The sequence below is a fragment of the Schistocerca piceifrons genome, chromosome 9 (assembly GCF_021461385.2).
Source record: "Schistocerca piceifrons isolate TAMUIC-IGC-003096 chromosome 9, iqSchPice1.1, whole genome shotgun sequence".
In the NCBI taxonomy this organism is placed as follows: Eukaryota; Metazoa; Arthropoda; class Insecta; order Orthoptera; family Acrididae; genus Schistocerca; species Schistocerca piceifrons.
The window spans coordinates 202,627,101-202,652,426 of NC_060146.1; the positions used below are offsets into that span (position 1 = coordinate 202,627,101).

A 25,326-nucleotide genomic window follows, 5' to 3' on the forward strand; every position below is an offset into this window, starting at 1 on the left:
CTGCATTATGTCAGGCATAACTTGTTCAGTTGCATCGTTAATTGCTGCTCCGATGGTTAATTGTTGCAGCCTTCTTTGCTCAACTCTTGCTAGCACTTGAGACGGTATGGTTTGGTGCTGGCATACTACGTGAGTCAAAACTTTCGATCTATTTTCTTTCGAAATTAGATTTGGTCCGTATGTTATACGAATAAGTTTGTGTGAATTTTCAGAGCTGTACGGGTGGTACAAACACCGTATCTCTGATGAATCCCCACGAGAAAAAAATCAAGAGGTGTCAGGTCAGATGACAGAGAGGACCACGCAGTCAGCAAATCGTGCCCAATAATTTTAGTTGAGATGTGGTTGTTTAGGAGTTACTGGATGAGGTGAGGCAGTGCAGTGGCTCACCATCTTGAATATAGGGTATGCTGCAGTCTTGGTCAGCCTTGTTAATCACTGAGGTAAAAAAAAGTTGCTGCAGTCTTGGTCAGCCTTGTTAATCACTGAGGTAAAAAAAGTTTTTGAGTGTATCTAAGTACACTATTCTGTAGACTGTTTTCACTTGGAAAAGAAAGGACTGTAAACTTTGCAACTGCTCAGCACCCAAAAAGATATCAACTTTTGGGTTGTCGTGAAAGTGTTCTGAGACTTCGTGGAATGCCCCTATCCCAAAACCTGTAGTCATGTTTATTAACTCTACCATTTAACTGAAAGGCTAACGCATCACTAACGGTAATGTTTCCAATGTTATCTTCATCCTTATATAACTAATGTAATATTTCCCCACAAAACTAATTGCTAATTTGTGCTGGTTGAGAAGCAAATATTTTCTTAACTCATGGCCAGTCATGTGGTGGATACCCAACTCGTGAGAAGCACATGGGGTCAATTTTGTAGGACTGTTAACAAGGCTTTGTCTCACCTTGCTCTATGATGTTGGCAGACACACAAGGTTGACTTAAGAATGTTTTATGGCTTACCGAGTACTCAGTTTCGACAAATCATTTATGCCACTCCTTAATGCTAGGCCTGCTGGGTGGAGCTTTGCTTTACCCATTGCGAAAATTACATTTTGCTGTTGTTGAAGGCACGGATTCTTCAAACCAAAACATGCAGCAAACTTGATCAAGACAAGTGAAGGCGGCCATTTTTGCTTAAACTCTCACCAACACTTGTAGTAGCGTGATTCGGTACTAAGTGCATCAAAACTTGATCCATTTTCCTTAGAAATTTGGCCAGCACTAGGTCTGTAAGTCTTTTGAACAAGCTTGTATGAATTTTCAAGGTTGTTTAGTCCTTTTAGAAATTCTCTTCATTGAGCCTAATATGTTTCTTTGTTGGATCATCTGGTACAGGAGTTGAATGGAAGACATCTAAGATTGGCAGGCAAAACACTGGTTAATGCACCATTCCAAACTGCACCAACACGTTCTCCACAGTAGATCCAAGTTGCTTCTTCCTGTTTCACATCTTGAAGATTATCCCTGTCAGGAGAAAGTTTCTTCAAAGAGAACTACTGTTTCCACCAATGAGCATATTCCAGGGTTTGAAAAAGCTAGTTTGTTCCCACAAGCATAAAAAAAATAAACTTCTTGAACAAAATGTGCATTGTAATAATAAGTATTGCAGTCTATATGGGCAAGAGAATTATTTATTTATTCATATATTCCTGTAAAAATACAGGTATATACATTAGAACATGTATGTAATGAGACTACAGAAAGACAGAAGTACATATAAAACCAAATGTCAATATCTAAGATAGCCGTGCGGTTAAAGGCGCTGCAGTCTGGAACCGCAAGACCGCTACGGTCGCAGGTTTGAATCCTGCCTCGGGCATGGATGTTTGTGATGTCCTTAGGTTAGTTAGGTTTAACTAGTTCTAAGTTCTAGGGGACTAATGACCTCAGCAGTTGAGTCCCATAGTGCTCAGAGCCATTTCAATATCTAAGATCCTAACCTATTTCGTCAGTTTTCATGAGGCTACTCCAACTCCCCTGATAGGATTGCATGGGGCATTCATCACTAATGTGCTTGATTGTCTGGCTCACAGTCACAAATCAGAGAGTCAGTAGCATCTCATTTGGAAAGCTAGTTTGCGCATCGACCTTGCCCAGTGTAAGCCCTGTTCAATTTGACCCGTAGTGGCCTGTTGGGTTCTGCCCCAGCAGTATCACAGTTACACTTCTGGAACCACTCACACTCTTCAGGATTTTCAGTAAGTTAACAGCTCTGATCCCACAGGTCTCTCATCTCGATACTAATTGCATTTAGCTCTTCTGTTTGCCATAACAGTGGATTTATTGAATGGAGTCTATTTCGTAGTAGACTTGGTATGCCTTCCTGTATGGGTAATTCCAGGTTCTCCTGTAGCTTGTGGTTTTCCAAAAGTGAGGCCTCGCTTCTGCAGATTGTGGGTGGATGGGTGTTACTCAGTAGAGGAAGCCAATCGGTGGCTGTTGGCTGGATTGTCCCTTTTATTAAGTGCGTAGTGTGGTTCAACTGGACATCATTCAAGTTGCGTTGGCAGCTGTATAGCCACCCTAGGACACAATATTCAGCTACTGAGAAGATCAGCACGATGAACGATGTGCGCAAGGTATGAGCTGAAACTCCCCGTGTCATTCCACACAATTTTTGAAGTTACAAGTTTTTATCTTGGCAGCAGTATTTTCAAGATTGTTTTATATGAAGGAGTGCAATCAAGGAGGACACCGAGGCCCTAGGATACCTGTTATGGCTATGAGTGTTTCAATTAGGTTTCACTGTGGGCTCTGTGTCAGCTGGTTTGCTGTAATGTACATACTTCAGTTTTACTTGTGCGGGGTTTAATTTGCCACTTTCTATAATAATAGCTCATAATGGCTAGATCTTCTGTGAGAATTGTCTCTGTGGTAGACCATTACTTAATTTCCACTCCTCGCTCACATTTTCTCACAAGTAAATGCCGAAGTGCCTATTGTTTATAATAGTGGTGATGAGAGTTACAATTTTTCAGCATCAGATTGTTTTCTTTTCGTAATTTGTATATCATCCCTTCTCGCCAGACTGTGACATATACCGGGGTTAGGTCAACAAATGTGACAGGTGTCTTCACGTTTTCGTGGAAGCCGGCCTCCGTGAAAGTTGTTAGGACTGATACCTGGTCACTGTAACTTCTCTCTGGTCTGAAACCTACTTGCTCGGCTGGGATACGTTCCAGAATGAAGCTGCTAATTCTGTTACGAAGGAGCCTCGGAAGAGTTTATCGAGACGGTTCACAAGGGAAATGGGTCCGAAGCTTTGAGGGTGGTCAGCCGGTTTACCTGATTTCGAAACTGCCACTATTTTTATTGTCTTTGGCTCGTTGAGCAGTGATCTATTATCTAGGATGTTGCAGAAGAGGCGAACCAGCCTTTTTTTTTTCCCTTCCCCACCACTACCCCACCCCTGGCCTGCTATCCCTCCCCCTCCCAACCCCACCCTCCTCCTTACCCCCACCCAGTTGCCTCTCCCACCATGCACTGCTGCTTATAGTCTGGTTTCAGCTGAGACCGACCTTGGCCGTGTGGGTTTACATATACATCTACATCTATATACATACTCCGCTATCTACCATGCGGTGCGTGGCAGAGGGTACCTCGTACCACGACTAGCATCTTCTCTCCCTCTTCCACTCCCAAACAGAATGAGAGAAAATGACTGCCTATATGTCTCTGTACGAGCCCTAATCTCTCTTATCTTATCTTTGTGGTCTTTCCGCAAAATGTAAGTTGGCGGCAGTAAAATTGTACTGCAGTCAGCCTCAAATGCTGGTTCTCTAAATTTCCTCAGTAGCGATTCACGAAAAGAACGCCTCCTTTCCTCCAGAGACTCCCAACCGAGTTCCTCAAGCATTTCCGTAACACTCGCGTGATGATCAAACCTACCAGTAACAAATCTAGCAGCCCGCCTCTGAATTGCTTCTATGTCCTCCCTCATTCCGACCTGATAGGGATCCCAAACACTCGAGCAGTATTCAAGAATAGCTCGTATGAGTGTTTTATAAGCGGTCTCATTTACGGATGAACCACATCTTCCCAAAATTCTACCAATGAACTGAAGAGGACTATCCACCTTCCCCACAACTGCCATTACATGCTTGTCCCACTTCATATCGCTCTGCACTGTTACGCCCAAATATTTAATTGACGTGACTGTGTCAAGCGCTACACTACTAATGGAGTATTCAAACATTACGGAATTCTTTTTCTGATTCATCTGCATTAATTTACATTTATCTATATTTCGAGTTAGCTGCCATTCCTTACACCAATCACAAATCCTGTCCAAGTCATCTTGTATCCTCCTACAGTCACTCAACGACGACACCTTCCCGTACACCACAACATCATCAGCAAACAGCCGCACATTGCTATCCACCCTATCCAAAAGATCATTTATGTAGATAGAAAACAACAGCGGTCCTACCACACTTCCCTGAGGCACTCCAGATGATACCCTCACCTCCGATGAACACTCACCATCGAGGATGATGTATTGGGTTCTATTACTTAAGAAGTCTTCGAGCCACTCACATACTTGGGAACCAATCCCATATGCTCGTACCATAGTTAGGAGTCTGCAGTGGGGCACTGAGTCAAACGATTTCCGAAAGTCAAGGAATATGGCATCCGTCTGATACCCTTCATCCATGGTTCGCAAGATATGTGAAAAAAGGGCGAGTTGCGTTTTGCAGCAGCGATGCTTTCTAAAGCCGTGCTGATGCATGGACGGGAACTTCTCTGTCTCAAGGAAATTCATTATATTCGAACTGAGAATATGTTCGAGAATCCTACAACAAACCGATGTTAAGGATATTGGTCTGTAATTTTGGGGATCTGTCCTTCTACTCTTCTTATCCCTTCTTATATACAAGCGTCACCTGCACTTTTTTTCCAGTCGCTCGGGACTTTACGTTGGGCAAGAGATTCACGATAAATACAAGCTAAGTAAGGAGCCAATGTAGTGTGTGTGTGTGTGTGTGTGGGTGGGTGGGTGTGTGTGTGCGTGTTTGTGCATGGGTGTGCATGTAAGTGTGAGTGTGCACACATGTGCATGTGTCTATTGTCTTTTTTCAACAAAGACCTCGTTTGCAGAAAGCTCACAACTTATTTTGTGACAGTCTTTTTGTTGTGCCTATCTGTGACTCAGCATCTCACTATGTGGTGAGTAGGAACCATCCCTTTCATAATATTGTTACACTCCATACCAGGTACTGTCAGTGTAAATAGTGAAGAGAAACTGGATTCGTTTGGGCACTGAGCTTTTAGAGGTGAGTTCTCGTCTTATTCTGGAAGTACGTTGTTTGTCACAGGATGATCTAGATGTTTCAAGTATATGGTTAGTGATTTGGTTACCTGAAGTACAAGGTTTGTGACTGGGTTCATTGGAAGCTCCACTAAGCTTACGCAGCAGGCTCCGTGCCTCTGTACTCGAATGTTCGAAGTTTACATTTTCTACCATCTCGCACCATCGTACTCTTCCAGCAGCCTTCAGACTTCGGAGGAGGTCATCTGCAATTCGCTTTTGTCAGTTTCGCTATGTTCTTCATAAAGTTGTTCGCAATGTTCATTCCGTCCCGGTATATATTCCTTTCTGAATCCACGAGGGATAAACGTTTTAGCAACGTAAGAACAACCCTGACCAGTCGGGGGTAGTATTGTAGGTTCTGGTTTCATAAAACAAATATATATTTATCTAGGTGGTTGGCAAAACTCCGCCAATCGGCCCTGCAGAAATTCCGTCTTGGTCACAGTAGAGATCTCACAATTGGGTGAGAGAGTCCAATATTGAGGATTACTGGCCTCTGTTGGCTGTGTGGGAAATTAGGTATTATTCCTCTAGATATAAGCATTGGGTGCTGCCTGCAGTCGCAGGACGTAAAGCAGAGATCGAGATTGTAATCTCTTCGCCAGGTGGCAAATCCAAAAGTTCACAAATCCTTGGTATCATAAACCAGATACAAGTTTCCATTTTCAGCCCAGTATTCGAGTGCGATAACACATTCGTTGTCGTGTGCTTAGTTCCAATGAAAATGGTGACTATAAAAATCTCCAACATAGAACAATGGGTGGGCAATAATTGGCAGACATTTAGTGGCAACGGCACGTTTTGTGGCTTGTAAATAATTTTTATAGAGGTCGCCTTCATTTGTATCGAGACATAATGGAGCTCATTTTCTGCATTTGTTGAAATGAGGTGAGCACGCTCGATGTTGCTCCTTACATAAGTGGCAACGGGGTAGACACTGTGATATGTAGCACCTGTAAGATTGTCGCCACGGATCCTGCCTCTTTTACGCAGGTCTTCCGTAGTTAGAGCATGTGTTTCCGTCAATGTCATTACCTACAAGGAGTTGAGATAGGTATTCACTTTTGCCTTCTCTGTTTAAATGGCATACTTGGACTGAAGGGCCAAGTCTTTTAATCAGTTGGTGCTGAGAAGGTCCATTTCTTAAGACTTTTTGATTTTGATTTCTCTGCACGTTTGTAGCCAGGAAATCCAATATTTGTTCTGGCTGCCAATTATACTAATGTTGAACACATTTGTCTCATTAATTCTGTTGTGGGAATCCAGGTAAGCTGCAAACAGTGGGGTCGAAGACTCTGGGGTGTACGGAGGATTGGGTCTTTCCTGGAAGCGTGCGCGGATAACCGAGATCGTTAAGCAAGAAATCCTGGTTCGAGTCCCGGCCTGAAACCTATTTTTAAGTGTCACCCGTAGGTACGATTTCCGTGCCTAATACAGCTGATGACAAAAGTATTCGCATTATGACAAAATTTTATAATATTACTACAGTTGCAGATTGTCACCAAAGTCTGTTCCTCCAGACTTGCATGCATGTCTCAAGGAACAGACTTTGGTGACAATAAAAATGTATTTGTAATGAGCAGCCAAATGAAAACCAAGTGCCTGCCACAACAGGACCACGAAATGGTTCCATTCAAAAGTAATCACCAAACCTGTTAAAACATTTATCCCACTGGGAGAAGAGAGGATCAGTTCCTGTTTCATAGTACGCAGTCACCCACTGACAGATCCACCACTGCAGCCACTCTCGCAATTCATTGTCGAGCTGGAACTGATGTCCACGTATGCGTTTCTTCAAGTCACCAAAGGTTTGGAAATAATATGGTGAAAGATCCAGGCTGTTCAGGATACATTGCAGTGCTTCCCAACCAAATCGCTGAAACATAGCCTTCATCCAATTGGCAGTGTGGAGATGGGCAATATCGCGCAACAGCTTGATTCTGTCTGACACTGTTTTGATTTTATGGTCCTTTGCAGTTCCTGCAAAATGTGTTCATAGCTCTGCTTGTTGGTTGTGGTTCCACGTTCAAGGTACTCACTGAACAGAGGACCCCTGCAGTCGAAGAAGGCTGGATCGTGACCTTATTGGAATTTGCACGAACAGCTTCGGATGACTTTGGTGGGTAGATGTCGGATGTTGTCACTGTTAGTTTTGCTGTTTTCCCTCAGGCTCAAAATGGTTGTACCACATAAGGTCAAGATCGTCTTCTTCTTCAACTGTAGGGGCCTTCTGCTCTAGAGTTCCTCGCGTGTGGAACCATAATCAGTATGGAACACTATGAAGATACTGTGCAGAAACTGTGATGGGCCATAAAGTGAAAACGCCTAGGTATGATGTTGGATGGAAACATTCTGTTACACGATAATGCCCAACCCTACAATGCATCGGATGAAGGCTGCTACCCTTCATCGATTTGGGTGGGAAATATTGCAGTATCCTCCACGTCTTTAGTGAACTGAAGAAAGATGTGTGGATGTCAGTTCCACTTGGAGGAAGAGTTGGTGCGGTTGTGGATCTGTTAAAGGCTGATCGTGTTCTACCAAACGGGAATGGATTGTTTCATCTCCCAGTGGGATAAACGTCTTAACGTGTATGGCGATTACTTTTGAATGGGACCTTCCATGGAACTGTTCTGGTGAGTGTTCAGTTTTCATTAGACTGCCCTTCATCGTTATGATGGATCGCCTTGAGCAGCAGGTTGATGAACTATCTGGGTTTTCCGACATGTGCAAAGAAAATGACTATGTCCTGTCGTGAGGGAAGGTATGGATTTGATGTGGAAAACTGCAGTAGCCGTAAGGGGAATGAAAGATTTTTAGACTGCTTATGAGGGAACAATACAGGAACCCTCTCGTATATAGTTTGCTGGATATGTCTTCCTCCAGTACAGACGACAAAATTTTGTGCAGATCTGTGTGAAGGATTTCGGGCATTGGCCTCCAGCCCCAATGGAGCGATATGGTATATGTAATATGCTCAATGACAACACACAGACGGTAATTGTTTTTCGATATATCAGGAGAGAGAGAGATGCGGTTAAGTCTTGTCGGAGGTACTATTACAAGCAGTACTATAAATGGAGCAGATAGTTCTCTCAAATCTACTACGATTTTGTTCCTAAAACTTATGGCAATCGGCTGTCTCTATTCTCGTGGACTGTTTTTTATTTATTGTCACGATAGTATGTTTAAAAAATAGGTATTTTTTTATACTTCACAACTTCTACTTATAAGGTAGACATCACTTGAATTACAGTTCGTAGTGGACTGTAGAAATGATAGTGGATTTTTTTCTGACGTTTGAGCAGATTGTGTAAGGTTGTGATGATTAAATTGCTTGCAAAACCAGAACGCAAGAATCTGCTGCTGTATAACAGAAACTTTACAGACATGTCGGAAGAGGTTAGTTACGCATCAAAAATGTCCCATGTAAGCATGCAGATGGTAACTGGTTTCGATGTAAAGGAAGAGACCTATAGGATGTGTTACAATACAGACTCTCACGATTTGTTTCTTATACGCCTGTATGACATAGCATCGCAGTGGTAAAGCGAGACCTGCCATAGTGTACAAAACAGCTACGTGCTCTTGAATTATAGCTTGTTGTCGAACATAAAATGATTGTAATTTTTTTTCGATATATCATCTGATGGTGTGAAGGATTGTATTCTCCGTCGTTATTTCACGTGTCTGGAATGTTTGAGATACACACGAGATCACCTGTGTTCAAATGTTCAAATGTGTGTGAAATCTTATGGGACTCAACTGCTAAGGTCATCAGTCCCTAAGCTTACACACCACTTAATCTAAATTATCCTAATGACAAACACACACACCCATGCCCAAGGGAGGACTCGAACCTCCGCCGGGACCAGCCGCACAGTCCATGACTGCAGCGCCCTAGACCGCTCGGCTAATCCCGCGCGGGGATCATCTGTGATCGGCGCAGTGCACTTCTCTCGAAGTCTCAAAATAATGAGCTGCAAATTGTATGCAGGTAAAAACTACACTGATTTTGCTCATAAAACTAAAAGAAAATGGACTGTGCCTATTTTCGTGGAAACAGGACATTTATTATCATTGCGATTGTATTTTCCTTTTTTAATACACTACTGCCCATTAAAATTGCTACACCAAGAAGAAATGCAGATGATAAACGGGCATTCATTGGACAAATGTATTATACTAGAACTGACATGTGATTACATTTTCACGCAATTTGGGTGCATAGATCCTGAGAAATCAGTACCCAGAACAACCACCTCTGGCCGTAATAACGGCCTTGATGCGCCTGGGCATTGAGTCAGAGCTCGGATGGCGTGTACAGATACAGCTGCCCATGTAGCTTCGACACGATACTACAGTTCATCAAGAGTAGTGACTGGCGTATTGTGGCGAGCCAGTTGCTCGGCCACCATTGACCAGACGTTTTCAGTTGGTGAGAGATCTGGAGAATGTGCTGGCCAGGCCAGCAGTCGAACATTTTCTGTATCCACAAAGGCCCGTGCAGGACCTGCAACGTGCGGTCGTGCATTATCCTGCTGAAATGTAGTGTTTCTCGGGGATCGAATGAAGGGTAGAGCCACGGGTCGTAACACATCAGAAATGTAACGTCCACAGTTCAAAGTGCCGTCAATCCGAACAAGAGGTGACCGAGACTTGTAACCAATAACACCCCATACCATGACGCCGGGTGATACGTCAGTATGGCGATGACGAATACATGTTTCCAATGTGCGTTCACTGCGATGTCGCCAAACACGGATGCGACCATCATGATGCTGTAAACAGAACCTGGATTCATCCAAAAAAACGACGTTTTGCCATTCGCGCACCCAGGTTCGTCGTTGAGTACTCCATCGCAGGCGTTCCTGTCTGTGATGCAGCGTCAAGGGTAACCGCAGCCATGGTCTCCGAACTGACAGCCCATGCTGCTGCAAAAGTCGTCGAACTGTTCGTGCAGAAGTTTGTTGTCTTGCGAACGTCCCCATCCCATCTGTTGACTCAGGGATCGAGACGTGGCTGCACGATCCGTTACGGCCATGCGGATAAGATGCCTGTCATCTCGACTGCTAGTGATACGAGGCCGTTGGGATCCAGCACGGCGTTGCGTATTATCCTCCTGAACCCACCGATTCCATATTCTGCTAACAGTCATTGGATGTCGACCAACGCGAGCAGCAATGTCGCGATACGATAAACCGCAATCGCGATAGGCTACAATCCTACCTTTACCAAAGTCGGAAACGTGATGGTAGGCATTTCTCCTCTTTACACGAGGCATCACAACAACGTTTCACCAGGCAACGCCGGTCAACTGCTGTTTGTGTACGAGAAGTCGGTTGGAAACTTTCCTCACGTCAGCACATTGTAGGTGTCGCCAGCGGCGCCAACCTTGTGTGAGTGCTCTGAAAACCTGATCATTTGCATATCACAGCATCTTCTTCCTGTCGGCTAAATTTCGCGTCTGTAGCACGTCTGAAGGTGGCAGGGGTAAAATACAGGGAGCGAAAGGCTATTTACAATTTGTATAGAAACGAGATGGCAGTTATAAGAGTCGAGGGGCAGGAAAGGGAAGCAGTGGTTGGGAAGAGAGTGAGACAGGGTTGTAGTCTCTCCCCGATTTTATTCAATCTGTATATTGGGCAAGCAGTGAAGGAAACAAAAGAAAAATTCGGAGTAGGTATTAAAATCCATAGAGAAGAAATAAAAACTTTTGAGGTTCGCCGATTACATTGTAATTCTGTCAGAGACAGCAAAGGACTTGGAAGAGCAGTTGAACGGAATGGACAGTGTCTTGAAAGGAGGATATAAGATGAACATCAACAAAAGCAAAACGAGGATAATGGAATGTAGTCGAATTAAGTCGGGTGATGGTGAGGCAATTAGATTAGGAAAGGAGTTTGCTATTTGGGGAGCAAAATAACTGATGATGGTCGAAGTAGAGAGGATACAAAATGTAGACTGGCAATGGCAAGGAAAGCGTTTCTGAAGAAGAGAAATTTGTCAACATCGAGTATAGATTTAAGCGTCAGTAAGTCGTTTCCGAAAGTATTTGTATGGAGTGTAGCCATGTATGGAAGAGAACAGAAGCTTTCGAAATATGGTGCTACAGAAGAATGCTGAAGATTATATGGGTAGATCATATAACTAATGAGGAGGCATTGAATAGAATTGGGGAGAAGAGGAGTTTGTGGCACAACTTGACAAAAAGAGGGGATCGATTGGTAGGACATGTACTGAGGCATCAAGGGATCACAAATTTAGCATTGGAGGGCATCGTGGAGGGTAAACATCGTAGAGGGAGACCAAGAGATGAATACACTAAGCAGATTCAGAAGGATGTAGGTTGCAGTAAGTACTGGGAGATGAAGAAGCTTGCACAGGATAGAGTAGCATGAAGAGCTGCATCAAACCAGTCTCAGGACTGAAGACCACAACAACAGCACGTCATCTTCGTGGTGTAGCAATTTTAATGGCCAGTAGTGTACGTTTGGCGACGTCACCTACTGAAGCTTCATGAAACTATAGGAGCTGAAGCGGAAATATTCCACGATGTCCCACAATAAATTTCGTTTTTTTCTTTTTTTTCAACCGAAATTGGGAAAGAGGAAAAAAATGAGTTACGTTACTTATTGAATGGCCCTCGTATGACGAGAAGAGTAATAGGCCCAGTACTGATCCTTGTGGTAGTAAATCCCCGCACTGCGACCCGGTGTGGGTGTGGATGCAATGACGACACGGACGAGCGAGATGCAGATTGTGCGGCGGCGGATCCGTGATGGGTGCGCTTCCGTCCGTTTATCTGCGCGGCAGGAAGCTGGAAGGGTCTCTGCCGGCGCTCGCCGCCTGCCTGCGAGTCCTGCGCGATGCCGGCGGCCGCCTGCAAGCTGCTGGCCCTGCCTCTGCTGCAGCTGCTGCTGCTGGGGGCCGCGCACGCCCCCGCGCCGGTGGACGCCGCCGTGGGAGTCTGCTCGAAGCCCGTCACGTGAGTGCCGCTGCTCGAGCCACGCCCTGCACGTGCGTCGCTCTCTGCGTGCGGACATATGCCACGCCGGACGTTTGCCACGATTTCACCTGCTCCGAATGTTTGGGTCCCTTGTCTACCTCTCCTCCTCCTTCTCCTCCTCCACCCCATCGCTTAGTGAGCCTTTCCGCTGGTTGACTTACAACCAGAATCTCTCTTGATCGTCTACCACATGTCTAGAGAGAGTTTCGTTGTTGTTGTTGTTGTTGTTGTTGTTGTGGTCTTCAGTCCAGAGACTGGTTTGATGCAGCTCTCCGTGCAACTCTATCCTGTGCATGGCCTCTTCATCGCACAGTACCTGCAGCAGGCTACATCCTTCTGAATCTGCTTAGTGTATTCATCTCTTGGTCTCCCTCTACGATTTTTACCCTCCACGCTGCCCTCCAATGCTAATTTGTGATCCCTTGATGCCTCAGAACATGTCCTACCAACCTATCCCTTCTTCTAGTCAAGTTGTCCACAAACTCCTCTTCTTCCCAATTCTGTTCAATACCTCCTCATTAGTTATGTGATGTACCCATCTAATCTTCAGCATTCTTCTGTACCACGACATTTCGAAAGCTTCTATTCTCTTCTTGTCTAAACTATTTATCATCTATGTTTCACTTCCATACATGGCTACACTCCATACAAATACTTTCAGGAACGACTTCCTGACACTTAAATCAATACTCGATGTTAACAAATTTCTCTTCTTCAGAAACGCTTTCCTTGCCATTGCCAGTCTACATTTTATATCCTCTCTACTTCGACCATCATCAGTTATTTTGCTCCCCAAATAGCAAAACTCATTTACTACTTTAAGTGTCTCATTTCCTAACCTAATTCCCTCAGCATCACCCCACTTAATTCGACTACATTCCATTATCCTCGTTTTGCTTTTGTTGATGTTCCTCCTATATCCTCCTTTCAAGACACTGTCCTTTACTGCTTGCTCAATATACGGATGGAATAACATCTGGGACAGGCTACAACCCTGTCTCACTCCCTTCTCAACCGCTGCTTCCCTTTCATGCCCCTCGACTTTTGTAGCTGCCATCTGGTTCCTGTACAAATTGTAAATAGCCTTTCGCTCCCTGTATTTTACCCCTGCCACCTTTAGAATTTGAAAGAGAGTATTCCAGTCAACATTGTCAAAAGCTTTCTCTAAGTCCACAAATGCTAGAAACGTAGGTTTGTCTTTCCTTAATCTTTCTTCTAAGATACGTCGTAGGGTCAGTATTGTCTCACGTGTTCCAACATTTCTACGGAATCCAAACTGATCTTCCCCGAGGTCGGCTTCTATCAGTTTTTCCATTCGTCTATAAAGAATTCGCGTTAGTATTTTGCATCCGTGACTTATTAAAATGATAATTCGGTAATTTTCACATCTGTCAACACCTGCTTTCTTTGGGATTGGAATTATTATATTCTTCTTGAAGTCTGAGGGTATTTCACCTGTCTCATACATCTTGCTCACCAGATGGTAGAGTTTTGTCAGGACTGGCTCTCCCAAGGCCGTCAGTAGTTCCAATGCAATGTTGTCTACTCCTGGGGCCTTGTCTCGACTCAGGTCTTTCAGTGCTCTGTCAAACTCTTCATGCAGTATTGTATCTCCCATTTCATCTTCGTCTACATCCTCTTCCATTTCCATAATATTGTCCTCAAGTGCATCGCCCTTGTATAGACCCTCTATATACTCCTTCCACCTTTCTGCTTTCCCTTCTTTGCTTAGAACTGGGTTTCCATCTGAGCTCTTGACATTCATACAAGTGGCTCTCTTTTCTCCAAAGGTCTCTTTAATTTTCCTGTAGGTAGTATCTATCTTACCCCTAGTGAGACAAGCCTCTACATCCTTACATTTGTCCTCTAGCCATCCCTGCTTAGCCATTTTGCACTTCCTGTCGATCTCATTTTTGAGACGTTTGTATTCCCTTTTGCCTGCTTCGTTTACTGCGTTTTTATATTTTCTCCTTTCGTCAATTAAATTCAATATTTCTTCTGTTACCCAAGGATTTCTACTAGCCCTCGTCTTTTTGCCTACTTGATCCTCTGCTGCCTTCACTATTTCATCCCTCAAAGCCACCCATTCTTCTTCTACTGTATTTCTTTCCCCCATTCCTGTCAATTGTTCCCTTACGCTCACCCTCAAACTCTCTAGAACACCTGGTACTTTCTGTTTATCCAGGTCCCATCTCCTTAAATTCCCACCTTTTTTAATACATACACCTGTCTATTTCAACAACGGTTTACTACAGTTTACATCTCGAACATTTAGCTATTTTTGACATAAACACCATTTCTGTCGATGCATTTTTGTAGACGCTGTGGCAGTTTTTGTATGCCCATGTGATACATTGTTTTCGGAACCCATGTTCATTCCTACAGAGGACATTTTTGGTCTCTAGACGAGTCACACTACACGAGCGTCAAACACGTTCCAAAATTCAACAACACATGGACGTCAGAAAAAAGGAACGTGAAATGTATTCGCAGTTGCGAATATGGACATGTATCAGCTGTTTAAGGGAATGACGACAGTGAAAATCTGTGCCGGACCGAACTCATACGTGGATTACCAGCTTACTGCGAGCAGTCGCTTTGCCATTTGGCTACCCCAGTTCGATTTATTGCCATACCTAAAGTTCCATGTGTCGTGAACCATGTGTCTACGAGGGTAATCCTAAAAGTAACGTCTCCTATTTTTTTTTTTTTTTATAAGTACAGAACTCTGTTTGTGTGGCAGTTGGTCTCACTGTTATGAAGAGTGCTTCACGCGCTGTGAGTAAACACGCATACGCCGCGCTGAGGCGCTCAGTCTTGGCTTGGCAGCCGTTGAGATTGGAGCCCCCGTCGGATGTTACCGCCAAGTGCGAACTGCGCGCAGTTATTCGGTTTTTGAACGCCAATGGCACTACGCCGATTGAAATCCATCGCCAATTGATGGAAGTCTATGGTGAGTCGTGCATGGATGTCAAAAATGTTCGTAAGTGGTGTAGAGAGTTTGCAGCTGGTCGGACGGAAATTCACGGCAAACAAAGGATCGGGAGACCTTCAGCTTCTGAGGAATCAGTGTTGAAGGTTGAGCAAAGCGTGCGTGAAGATCGGCGGATCACCCTGGATGATCTCTGCACGTTGGTTCCTGAGGTTTCCCGAAGCACCGCTCACAGAATGTTAACGGAATCATTGGACTACCGGAAGGTGTGCGCAAGATAGGTGCCACGCATGCTGACAGAGGACCACATGCGGCAACGAGTTGAGGCTTCCCGCGCATTTCTTCACCGCCTTGCACCCGAACAGGACAACTTTCTGGACTCAATTGTCACGGGTGACGAAACGTGGGCATACCACTTTACACCTGAGACCAAGCAACAATCACGCCAGTGGTGGCATCCTTCTTCGCCAAACCCGCGGAAATTCAAACAAACACAGTTCTCCCGGATACCCATGACAACCGTTTTTTGGGATCGGAAAGGGGTATTTTTGGTCGACTTTATGCCTACTGGGACCATAATTAACGCTGACATGTACTGTGAGACTCTGAAAAAACTCAAGCGGGCAATTCACATCCGGAGAAGACGAATCTTGAGCAAGGGCGTACACATGCTCCATGACAACGCTCGCCCACATATCGCTCAGCAAACAGTTGCACTCCTGCAACAGTTTCAGTGGAACATAATCACCCACACACCCTATAGGCCTGACTTGGCGTCCCGTGACTATCACCTGTTCCCTGGGTTAAAAGTACATTTGGCCGGAAAGCGATTCAGCTCCGACGACGCGGTGAAAGAAGAGGTTCATAACTTTCTGAATAGCATGACGGCGAGCTGGTATGACATGGGCATACAAAAAATGCGTCTACAAAACTGCATCGACAGAAATGGTGATTATGTCGAAAAATAGCTAGATGTTCAAGTTGTAAAGTGATGTAAACCAGTGTAGAAATAAACAGGTCTATGTACTTATAAACAAATAGGAGACCTTACATTTGGGATTACCCTCGTATACTGAAGAGCAAAAGAAACTGGTACACCCGCCTAATATCGTACAGGACCCGCGCGAGCACCCAGGACTGCCGTAACAAGACGTGGTATGGACTCGAGTAATGTCTGAAGTAGTGCTGCAGGGAATTGACACCACGAATCCTGCAGGTCTATCCATAAATCCTTAAGAGTACGAGGGGGTGGAGATCTCAACTGGACAGCAAGTTGCAAGGCATACCAGATATGCTCAATAATGTTGATGTCTGGGGAGTTTGGTGGCCAGCGGAAGTGTTTAAACTCAGAAGAGTATTCCTGGAGCCACTCTGTAGCAATTCTGGACGTGTGGGGTGCCGCATTGTCCTGCTGGAATTGCCCGAGTCCGTCGGAATGCACAATGGACATGAATGGATGCAGGTGATCAGACAGGATGCTTACGTACGTGTTACCTGTCACGGTCGTATCTAGACGTATCAGGGTCCCACTTCACTCCGAATGCACACGCTCCACACCTTTTCAGAGCCTCCACCAGCTTGAACAGTCCCCTGATGACATGCAGGGTCCATGGATTCATGAGGTTGTCTCCGTACCCGTACAAGTCTATCCGCTTTATACAATTTGAAACGAGACTCGTCCGACCAGCAATGTGTTTCAGATCTTCAACAGTCCAATGGCGGTGTTGACAGGCCCAGGCTAGGCGTAAAGCTTTGCGTGGTGCAGTCACCAAGGGTACACGAGTGGGCCTCCGGCTCCGAAAGCTCATATCGATTATGTTTCGTTGAATGGTTCGCACGCTGACACTTGTTGACGTCCCAGCATTCAAATCTGCAGCAATTTGCGGAAGGGTCACGTTGAACTATTCTCTTCACTCGTCGCTTATCCTGTTCTCGCAGCTTCTTTTTCCGGCCGCAGCGATGTCGGAGGTTTGATGTTTTACCGGATTCGTGATATTCACCGTACACTAGTGAAGTGGTGGCACAGGAAAATCCCCACTTCATCGCTACCTAGGAGATTATGTGTCCCATCGATCGTGCGCCGACTACAACACTACGTTCAAACTCACTTAAATCTTTATAACCTGCTATTGTCGCAGTAGTAACCGATGCAAGAACTGCGCCTCACACTTTTTGTCTAATATAGGCGTTGCCGACCGCAGCGCCGTATTCTGCCTGTTTACATATCTCTGTATTTGAATACGCATGCCTATACCAGTCTCTTTGTCGCTTTGGTGTAAAAACTGGATATTGCGGCTGAGCAAACTAAACGTTTTGTGCAGTAAAAAGACAGATCGTCAGTTGCACAAGTTACAATGTAAGAAATTGATTTAGTGATTGGCCGACCGCGGTGGCCATGCGGTTCTAGGCGCTTCAGTCTGGTACCGCGCGCCTGCTACGGTCGCAGGTTCGAATCCTGCCTCGGGCATGGATGTGTGTGATGTCCTTAGGTTGGTTAGGTTTAAGTAGTTCTAAGTTCTAGGGGACTGATGACCTCAGATGTTAAGTCCCATAGTGCTCAGAGCCATTTGAATCAGTTTTTAGTGATTAACTGAAATGTAGACACAGAGGAATGGAAAATAATTACCGCACACTAATACGTAAAAACACATAGACAGTTGCGTAAAACGGATAGTACAATGTGTTGACCGATTGAAATAGCTACATCGGTGAGTCAAGAGATGAGTTCATGAGTTGTGAAGAAGGAGTGAGCAGGTTGGCCTCGATCTTCTTCAAATCTTTCTTTTTACACCTTTTGTTCTCCAAAACATTCTGAGTCTTATTCATTTAATTTAGGTATTATCTCTAAAGTCGATGCTATTCATTAAAAATAATGTATTTGCTGCAATTATTATTTCAAAACCGAGCGATGTGGCGCACTGGTTAACACGCTGGACTCGCATTCGGGAGGACGACAGCCAGCTCGATTTAGGTTTTCCGCAGTTTCCCTAAATCGAATTAGGCATATGCCGGGATGGTTGCTTTGAAAGCGCACGGACGACTTCCTTCTCTATTTTTCCGTACTCCGATGGGACCGATGACCTAGCTGTTTTGTCCCCTCCCACAAATCAAACACCCAACAAGTCTCTTGTTGCAAGTGTCAACGACTAGACTGATATATTTCCCCACTGGCCATAGATCCTCGTGTGATTGCCAGTACATTGCTACTTACCGTAAAGAAGACACGTCAGGTTGCAGACAGGTACCATGAAAGACACTCACATGTAGCTTCCGGCCACAGGTTTCGTCAGCAACACACACACACACACACACACACACACACACACACACACACACACACACACACACACACACGCGCGCGCGCACACACCTCAAGCACACACGATCGCCAACTCTACAACTCCAGCGTCTCGGGCCGGAATGCAGGAGATGGCGATCGCGCGCATGTGTGTGTGTGTGTGTGTGTGTGTGTGTGTCTGTGTGTGTCTGTGTGTGTCTGTGTGTGTGTGTGTGTGTGTGTGTGTGCGTGTGCGTGTGTGTTTGCTGACTAAACCTGTGGCCAGAAGCTACATGTGAGTGTATTTCAATGGTATCGGTCTGCAACTTGATTTGTCTTCTTTACGCTAAGTAGCAATCTATCTTTTCCTACATTGTTGATATTCCTACCTGGATTTTCCATTGTCTGATATATATACAAGGTGTACAACTTTGCTCAGAGGATCAAGTAGGTAAAAAGACGAGGGCTAGCAGAAATCCTTGGGTAACAGCAGAAATATTGAATTTAATTGATGAAAGGAGACAATATAAAAATGCAGTAAATGAAGCAGGCAAAAAGGAATACAAACGTCTCAAAAATGAGATCGACAGGAAGTGCAAAATAGCTAAGCAGGCATGGCTAGAGGACAAATGTAAGGATGTAGAGGCTTATCTCAGTAGGGGTAAGATATATACTGCCTACAGGAAAATTAAAGAGACCTTTGGAGAAAAGAGAACCACTTGTAACCCAATTCTAAGCAAAGAAGGGAAAGCAGAAAGGTGGAAGGAGTATATAGAGGGTCTATACAAGGGCGATGTTCTTGAGAAAATTTTATGGAAATGGAAGAGGATGTAGATGAAGATGAAACGGGAGATATGATACTGCGTGAAGAGTTTGACAGAGCACCGAAAGACCTGAGTCGAAACAAGACCCCGGGAGTAGACAACATTCCATTAGAACTACTGACAGCCTTGGGAGAGCCAGTCCTGACAAAACTCTACCCTCTGGTGAGTAAGATGTATGAGACAGGCGAAATACCCTCAGACTTCAAGAAGACTATAATAATTCCAATCCAAAAGAAAGCAGGTGTTCACAGATATGAAAATTACCGAACTATCATTTTAATAAGTCACGGCTGCAAAATACTAACGCGAATTCTTTACAGACGAATGGAAAAACTGATAAAAGCCGACCTCGGGGAAGATCAATTCGGATTCCGTAGAAATGTTGGAACACGTGAGGCAATACTGACCCTACGACTTATCTTAGAAGGTCGATTAAGGAAAGGCAAACCTATGTTTCTAGCATTTGTAGACTTAGAGAAAGCTTTTGACAATGTTGACTGGAATATTCTCTTTCAAACTCTGAAGGTGGCAGGGGTAAAATAAAGGGAGCGAAAGACTATTTAAAATTTGCACAGAAAGCATATGGCAGTTATAAGCATCCAGGGATAGGAAAGGGAATCAGTGGTTGGGAAGGGAGTGAGACAGGGTTGCAGCCTCTCCCCGATGATATTCAATCTGTATATTGAGCAAGCAGTAAAGGAAACGAAAGAAAAGTTCGTAGTAGGTTTTAAAATCCGTGGGGAAGAAATAAAAACTTTGAGTTTCGCCGATTACATTGTGATTCTGTCAGAGACAGCAAAGGATTTGGAAGAGCGGTTGAACGGAATGGACAGTGTCTTGAAAGGAGGATATAAGAGGAACATCAACAAAAGCAAAACGAGGATAATGGAATGTAGTCGAATTAAGTCGGGTGATGCTGAGGGAATTAGATTAGGAAATGAGATACTTAAAGTAGTAAAGGAGTTTTGCTATTTGGGGAGCAAAATAACTGATGATGGTCGAAGTAGAGAAGATTTAAAATGTAGACTGGCAATGGCAAGGAAAGCGTTTCTGAAGAAAAGAAACTTCTTAACTTTGATTATAGATTTAAACGTCAGGAAGTCCTTTCTGAAAGTATTTGTATGGAGTGTAGCCATGTATGGAAGTGAAACATGGACGATAAATAGTTTGGACAAGAAGAAAATAGAAGCTTTCTAAATGTGTTGCTACAGAAGAATGCTGAAGATTAGATGGGTAGATCACTTAACTAATGAGGAGGTATTGAATAGAATTGGGGAGAAGAGGAGTTTGTGGCACAACTTGACTAGAAGAAGGGATCGGTTGGTAGGACATGTTCTGAGGCATCGAGGGATCACCAATTTAGTATTGGAGGGCAGCGTGGAGGGTAAAAATCGTAGAAGGAGACCAAGAGATGAATACACTAAGCAGATTCAGAAGGATGTAGGCTGCAGCAGGTACTGGGAGATGAAGAGGCTTGCACAGGATAGAGTAGCATGGATAGCTGCATCAAACCAGTCTCAGGACTGAAGACCACAACAACAACACAACTTTGCTTCCGCCGTTTGCCGATACGTGACGACAACGGTAAGTAGCGGTCGAAAGAAACAGATCGCAGATGTCAGGCAGTTAGCTTGGGGTTGGGTTGTTTTGGGGAAGGAGACCAGACAGCTAGGTCATCGGTCTCATCGGATTAGTGAAGGATGCGGAAGGAAGTCGGCTGTGCCCTTTCAAAGGAACCATCCCGGTATTTGCCTGGAGCGATTTAGGGAAATCACGGAAAACCTAAATCAGGATGGCCGGACGCGGGATTGATTCGTCGTCCTCCCGAATGCGAGTCCAGTGTCTAACCACTGCGCCACCTCGCTCGGTCGGCAGTTAGCTTGGACCTCAGTCAATATAACCTCATTCAAACATTAGTCGATTTGTGTCTGCATCATAAAGTTGTTCTTGATTGAAAATGTCAGTGTACGAGCCTCGTTCTCGTCATGGGCGGGAGGTGTTACTGTTTTGTTTCAGTATGAAGGAAACAGCGTCTGAGTCTCGTCGAATGCTTTCAGGTAGGTATGGTAAGTACGTTGTTAGTGCTGTTTGTGAAAGAACGTGTCGTGAGTGGCTTCAACGCTTCAAGAACGGTGATTTTAACGTCGTAGACCGGCATAGCGGCGAAAGAGAGAATTTTTTCGAAGATGCAGAATTGAAGACACTGCTGAGTGAAGACTCGCGTCAAACTCAAGAAGAATTGGCACGATTAGTGGGAGTGACGCAGCAAGCCATTTCAAAAGTCTCAAGGCTATGGGCATGATTCAGAAAGAAGGAACTTCGGTCCCGCGTGAGCTGAAACCAAGAGATGTTGAACGGCGTTTGTGTGTTTGTGAACAGTTGCTTCAGAGGCAAAAACGGAAGGGATTTGTGCATCGCATTGTGATCGGGTATGAAAAATGGGTTCATTACGATAACACTAAACGGAAAAAATTATGGGCATATGTTGGCCATGCTTTCGCGTTGTCGGCCAAACCGAATATTCACGGCTCCAAACTCATGCTCTACATTTGGTGCAACCAGCTCGGCGTCGTGTACTGTGAGGTGTTAAAACCAACTATCACAGGTGCTCGTTATCGAACGCAATTAATGAGTCTGAGCAGAGCATTAAAAGACAAACGGCCGCAATACAGCGAGAGGCACGATAAAGTGAGTTTGCAGCACGACAACGCTCGACCCCACGTTGCAAAAAGAGATCAAAACGTACTTGGAAACGTTAAAATGGGAAGTCCTACCCCACCCGCCGTATTCTCCAGACATTGCTCCTTCTGTCACCTGTTTAGATCAGTGGCGGGTGGCCTGGCTGACCAACACTTCCGATCTCGTGAGGAAGTCACAAATTGGATCGATTCGTGGATCGCTTCAAACGATGAACAATTTTTTCGACGCGGGACTCGTACACTGCCCGAAAGATGGGAGAAAGTAGTGGCCAGCGATGGAAAGTACTTTGAATGATACATGAAAAATAATGGATACACTCTTTGAAACTGAACATCTCTTTAATGAAAGGGGTTATAAATACAATTTTAGTGGTGTTAGGAGGTGCTTCATGGTCCGACTTAAGGTGGTAAATGTTCAAACTGGTGTCCGTCCACCGCAATCACCGTCGACAACGACTTACGACTGAGCGACGTGCAACCTTTATTGATTCCAACGGAACAGCATCACAGGTTTGCTCAATTTTCTCTCTAAGATCATCCAGTGTGTGTGGTCTCGCAGCGTAAACTGTATTCTTGAGAGTACCGCACAGAAAGAAGTCTAGAGGAGTTAAATCTGAAGATCCACACTCTCTCTTCGTCCTATCTAGCTGGCAGGGAATGTACGATTGAGAAACGCCCTCACATCCAGGTGAAAGTGAAATGGCGTCACATCCCGTTGAAAGTAATAATCTTCACTTCCAAACACAACGCTAAGACCAGGAGTTAACATTTCCAACATTTTTCCGATTCGCCCGTGACAGTGTTGTCAAAGAAGTACGGCCCGATTAAGCCTCTAGAATACAGACAACACCAGACTGTTACTCCAGGTAGATTAACATGCCTTTGCACGGTTACGTATGGATTCTCCCTGGCCCAGTACACGCAATTATGGCGGTTAATTGTTCCATCAAGTTTAAACATCGCTTCATCTGACCAAAGAATTCGATCTTGAAAACGTTGCTCTTCATCACATCTGTTAATGAACCACTCACAAAATTCTCTTCGCCTATCAGGATCATCCTCGTTAAGAGCATCGAGAAGTCTTGGAATGTAAGGCTTAAAGTTCTGAGACCGCAAAATACTGTGAACACTGCCTCTGCAGATCCAAGTCTCACGAGATCATTGCCTCACAGATTTCTTCGGAGATCGTGCGTGTGTCTGGATTACTACATCAACAGTCTCATTGTCTGTTGAACTTCTCTTTCGTCCGCTACGTCCCTTCCTCATACCGTACACCGTTCCTTCGGCTTCAGACTTGTCACTGATTCTTGTAATTGTTGCCCTTGTCGGTAGAGGTGTTCCAAATTCAACTCTACAACGTCGGCATACCGCACTCACATTCTCTGTTTTCCAGATTTTAGCACCCATTTCCATTGTTCAAACGATAACGCCATGTTTGCTGACAATCCTGAAATAAAAGAAAGCATTGTTATGTTTTTCACCGCCTTCTACATTATTACCCATAAAAATTGTATTTCTGTCTCCTTTAATTAAAGAGATATTCTGTTTCAAACAATGTATACATTATTTTGGGGCAGCCTGTGTATATAGGTTTATGGGCTGCGTCATGTTTGTATCTTGTTGGTAAATAACTATTTCAAATTAATCTTCTCTTCCATTCGAATGTGGGAGTGTCACATTGTCCTGCTGGAATTACCCACGTCCGTCGGAATACACAATGGACATGAATGGATGCAGGTGATCAGACAGGATGCTTACGTACGTGTCACCTATCATAGTCCTATCTAGACGTATCAGGGGTCTCATATCACTCCAACTGCACATGGCCCACACCATTATACAGAGCCTCCATCAGCTTGAACAGTCCCCTGCTGACATGCAGGGTCCATGGATTCATGAGGTTGACTCCATACCTGTACACGTCCATCCGCTCGATACAATTTGAAACGAGACTTGTCAGACCAGGCAACATGTTTACATTCATCAACAGTCCAATGTCGGCGCTGACGGGCCCAGGAGAGGGGTAAAGCTTTGTGTCGAGCAGTCATCGAGGGTATAAGAGTGGGCCTTCGCCTCCGGAACTTCGTTATCAGTGGTATTTCGTTGAATGGTTCGCACGCTGATACTTGTTGATGTGCCAGCAATGAAACTTCAGCAATCTGCGGAAGGGTTGCACCTCTGTCACGTTGAACGATTCTCTTCAGTCGTCGTTGGTACCGTTCTTGTAGTTGTAGGATCTTTTTCCGGAAGCAGCAGTGTCCGAGGTCTGATGTTTAATCGGATTCCTGATATTCACGGTACACTCGTGAAATGGTCGTACGGGAAAATCCCCACTTCATCGCTACCTCGGAGATGCTGTGTCGCATCGCTCGTGCACCGACTACAACATCACGTTCAAACTCACTTAAATCATCATGACCTGCCATTGTAGCAGCAGTAACCGATCTAACAACTGCGCCAGACACTTGTTGTCTTATCCAGGCGTTGCCGACCGCAGCGTCGTATTCTGACTATACCAGTTGGTTTGGCGCTTTAGTATATGAGGGTTCCGTTTTTTTACCGGTTTTGTACGGTACCCTAAAAATGAATCCCATTGCAAGACACATACTCATTGCAATTCACCAACACCATACGTTTTCACTTACTGCTCCCGTAAGTCTTCTTCTTGTTGTAACGTCAACACCAAGGTGGCCTTTTTCTTGAATTTTTCCTGTTCCATACAGCACCTTGAGGACTGTATGACCCGTCGTTGATCTCTAGATAAGCACATCTTCTTCTGGTAGGGTGATGTGCGAGTTCTGGGACCTCTGCTTTCTTCAGTCTTCAAACGTCCCACACTGAACTGAGAAACAGCTGCTACAAGACGTAATAGTATCTTTTCTTTGTTTGGAACACTTGCACGAAACGACACTACAAAACAGCCATGTGCAGTTTGTGTCTTGCCAGTAGTGCATCAGCTGCAAGTCACTGATAGACAGGTACTGTCTTGACCACTTTTGCAGCAGTCAGTGTGCCATGGTCCCTCGCACGCTCCATGTTTCAAATATTTCTTAGGCGTACCTGTAACTCGAATACAGCTAAATCGTTTTGGAACCCAAGGGTAAACACTTCAAAGGTCTGAAATAGTTTTTAAATCCTTTTTTAAATGAAGTTTCATGTAGAAGTCTCCTATTACATAGTCTTACTTTCTTCTGCTGAGCATTTTTTACGTCCCACCTGCGCCCGATCCCCGGCGGGCGCCCATCTCGCCATCGCCTCGGTACGGCCATGCT

The 25,326-nt window shown here is 44.6% G+C and overlaps 1 protein-coding gene across 1 annotated transcript in view; it reads left to right on the plus strand.

Moving 5' to 3' along the window:
* Window positions 1-12,182: 12,182 nt before the first annotated feature.
* Window positions 12,183-25,326, plus strand: part of LOC124716858 (fibrillin-1) — a 117,635-nt gene continuing 104,491 nt past the window's right edge. Inside the window, exon 1 of the mRNA XM_047243411.1 lies at window positions 12,183-12,301. Coding sequence (XP_047099367.1) covers window positions 12,183-12,301 — 119 coding nt within the window. The remainder of the gene's footprint in view (window positions 12,302-25,326) is intronic.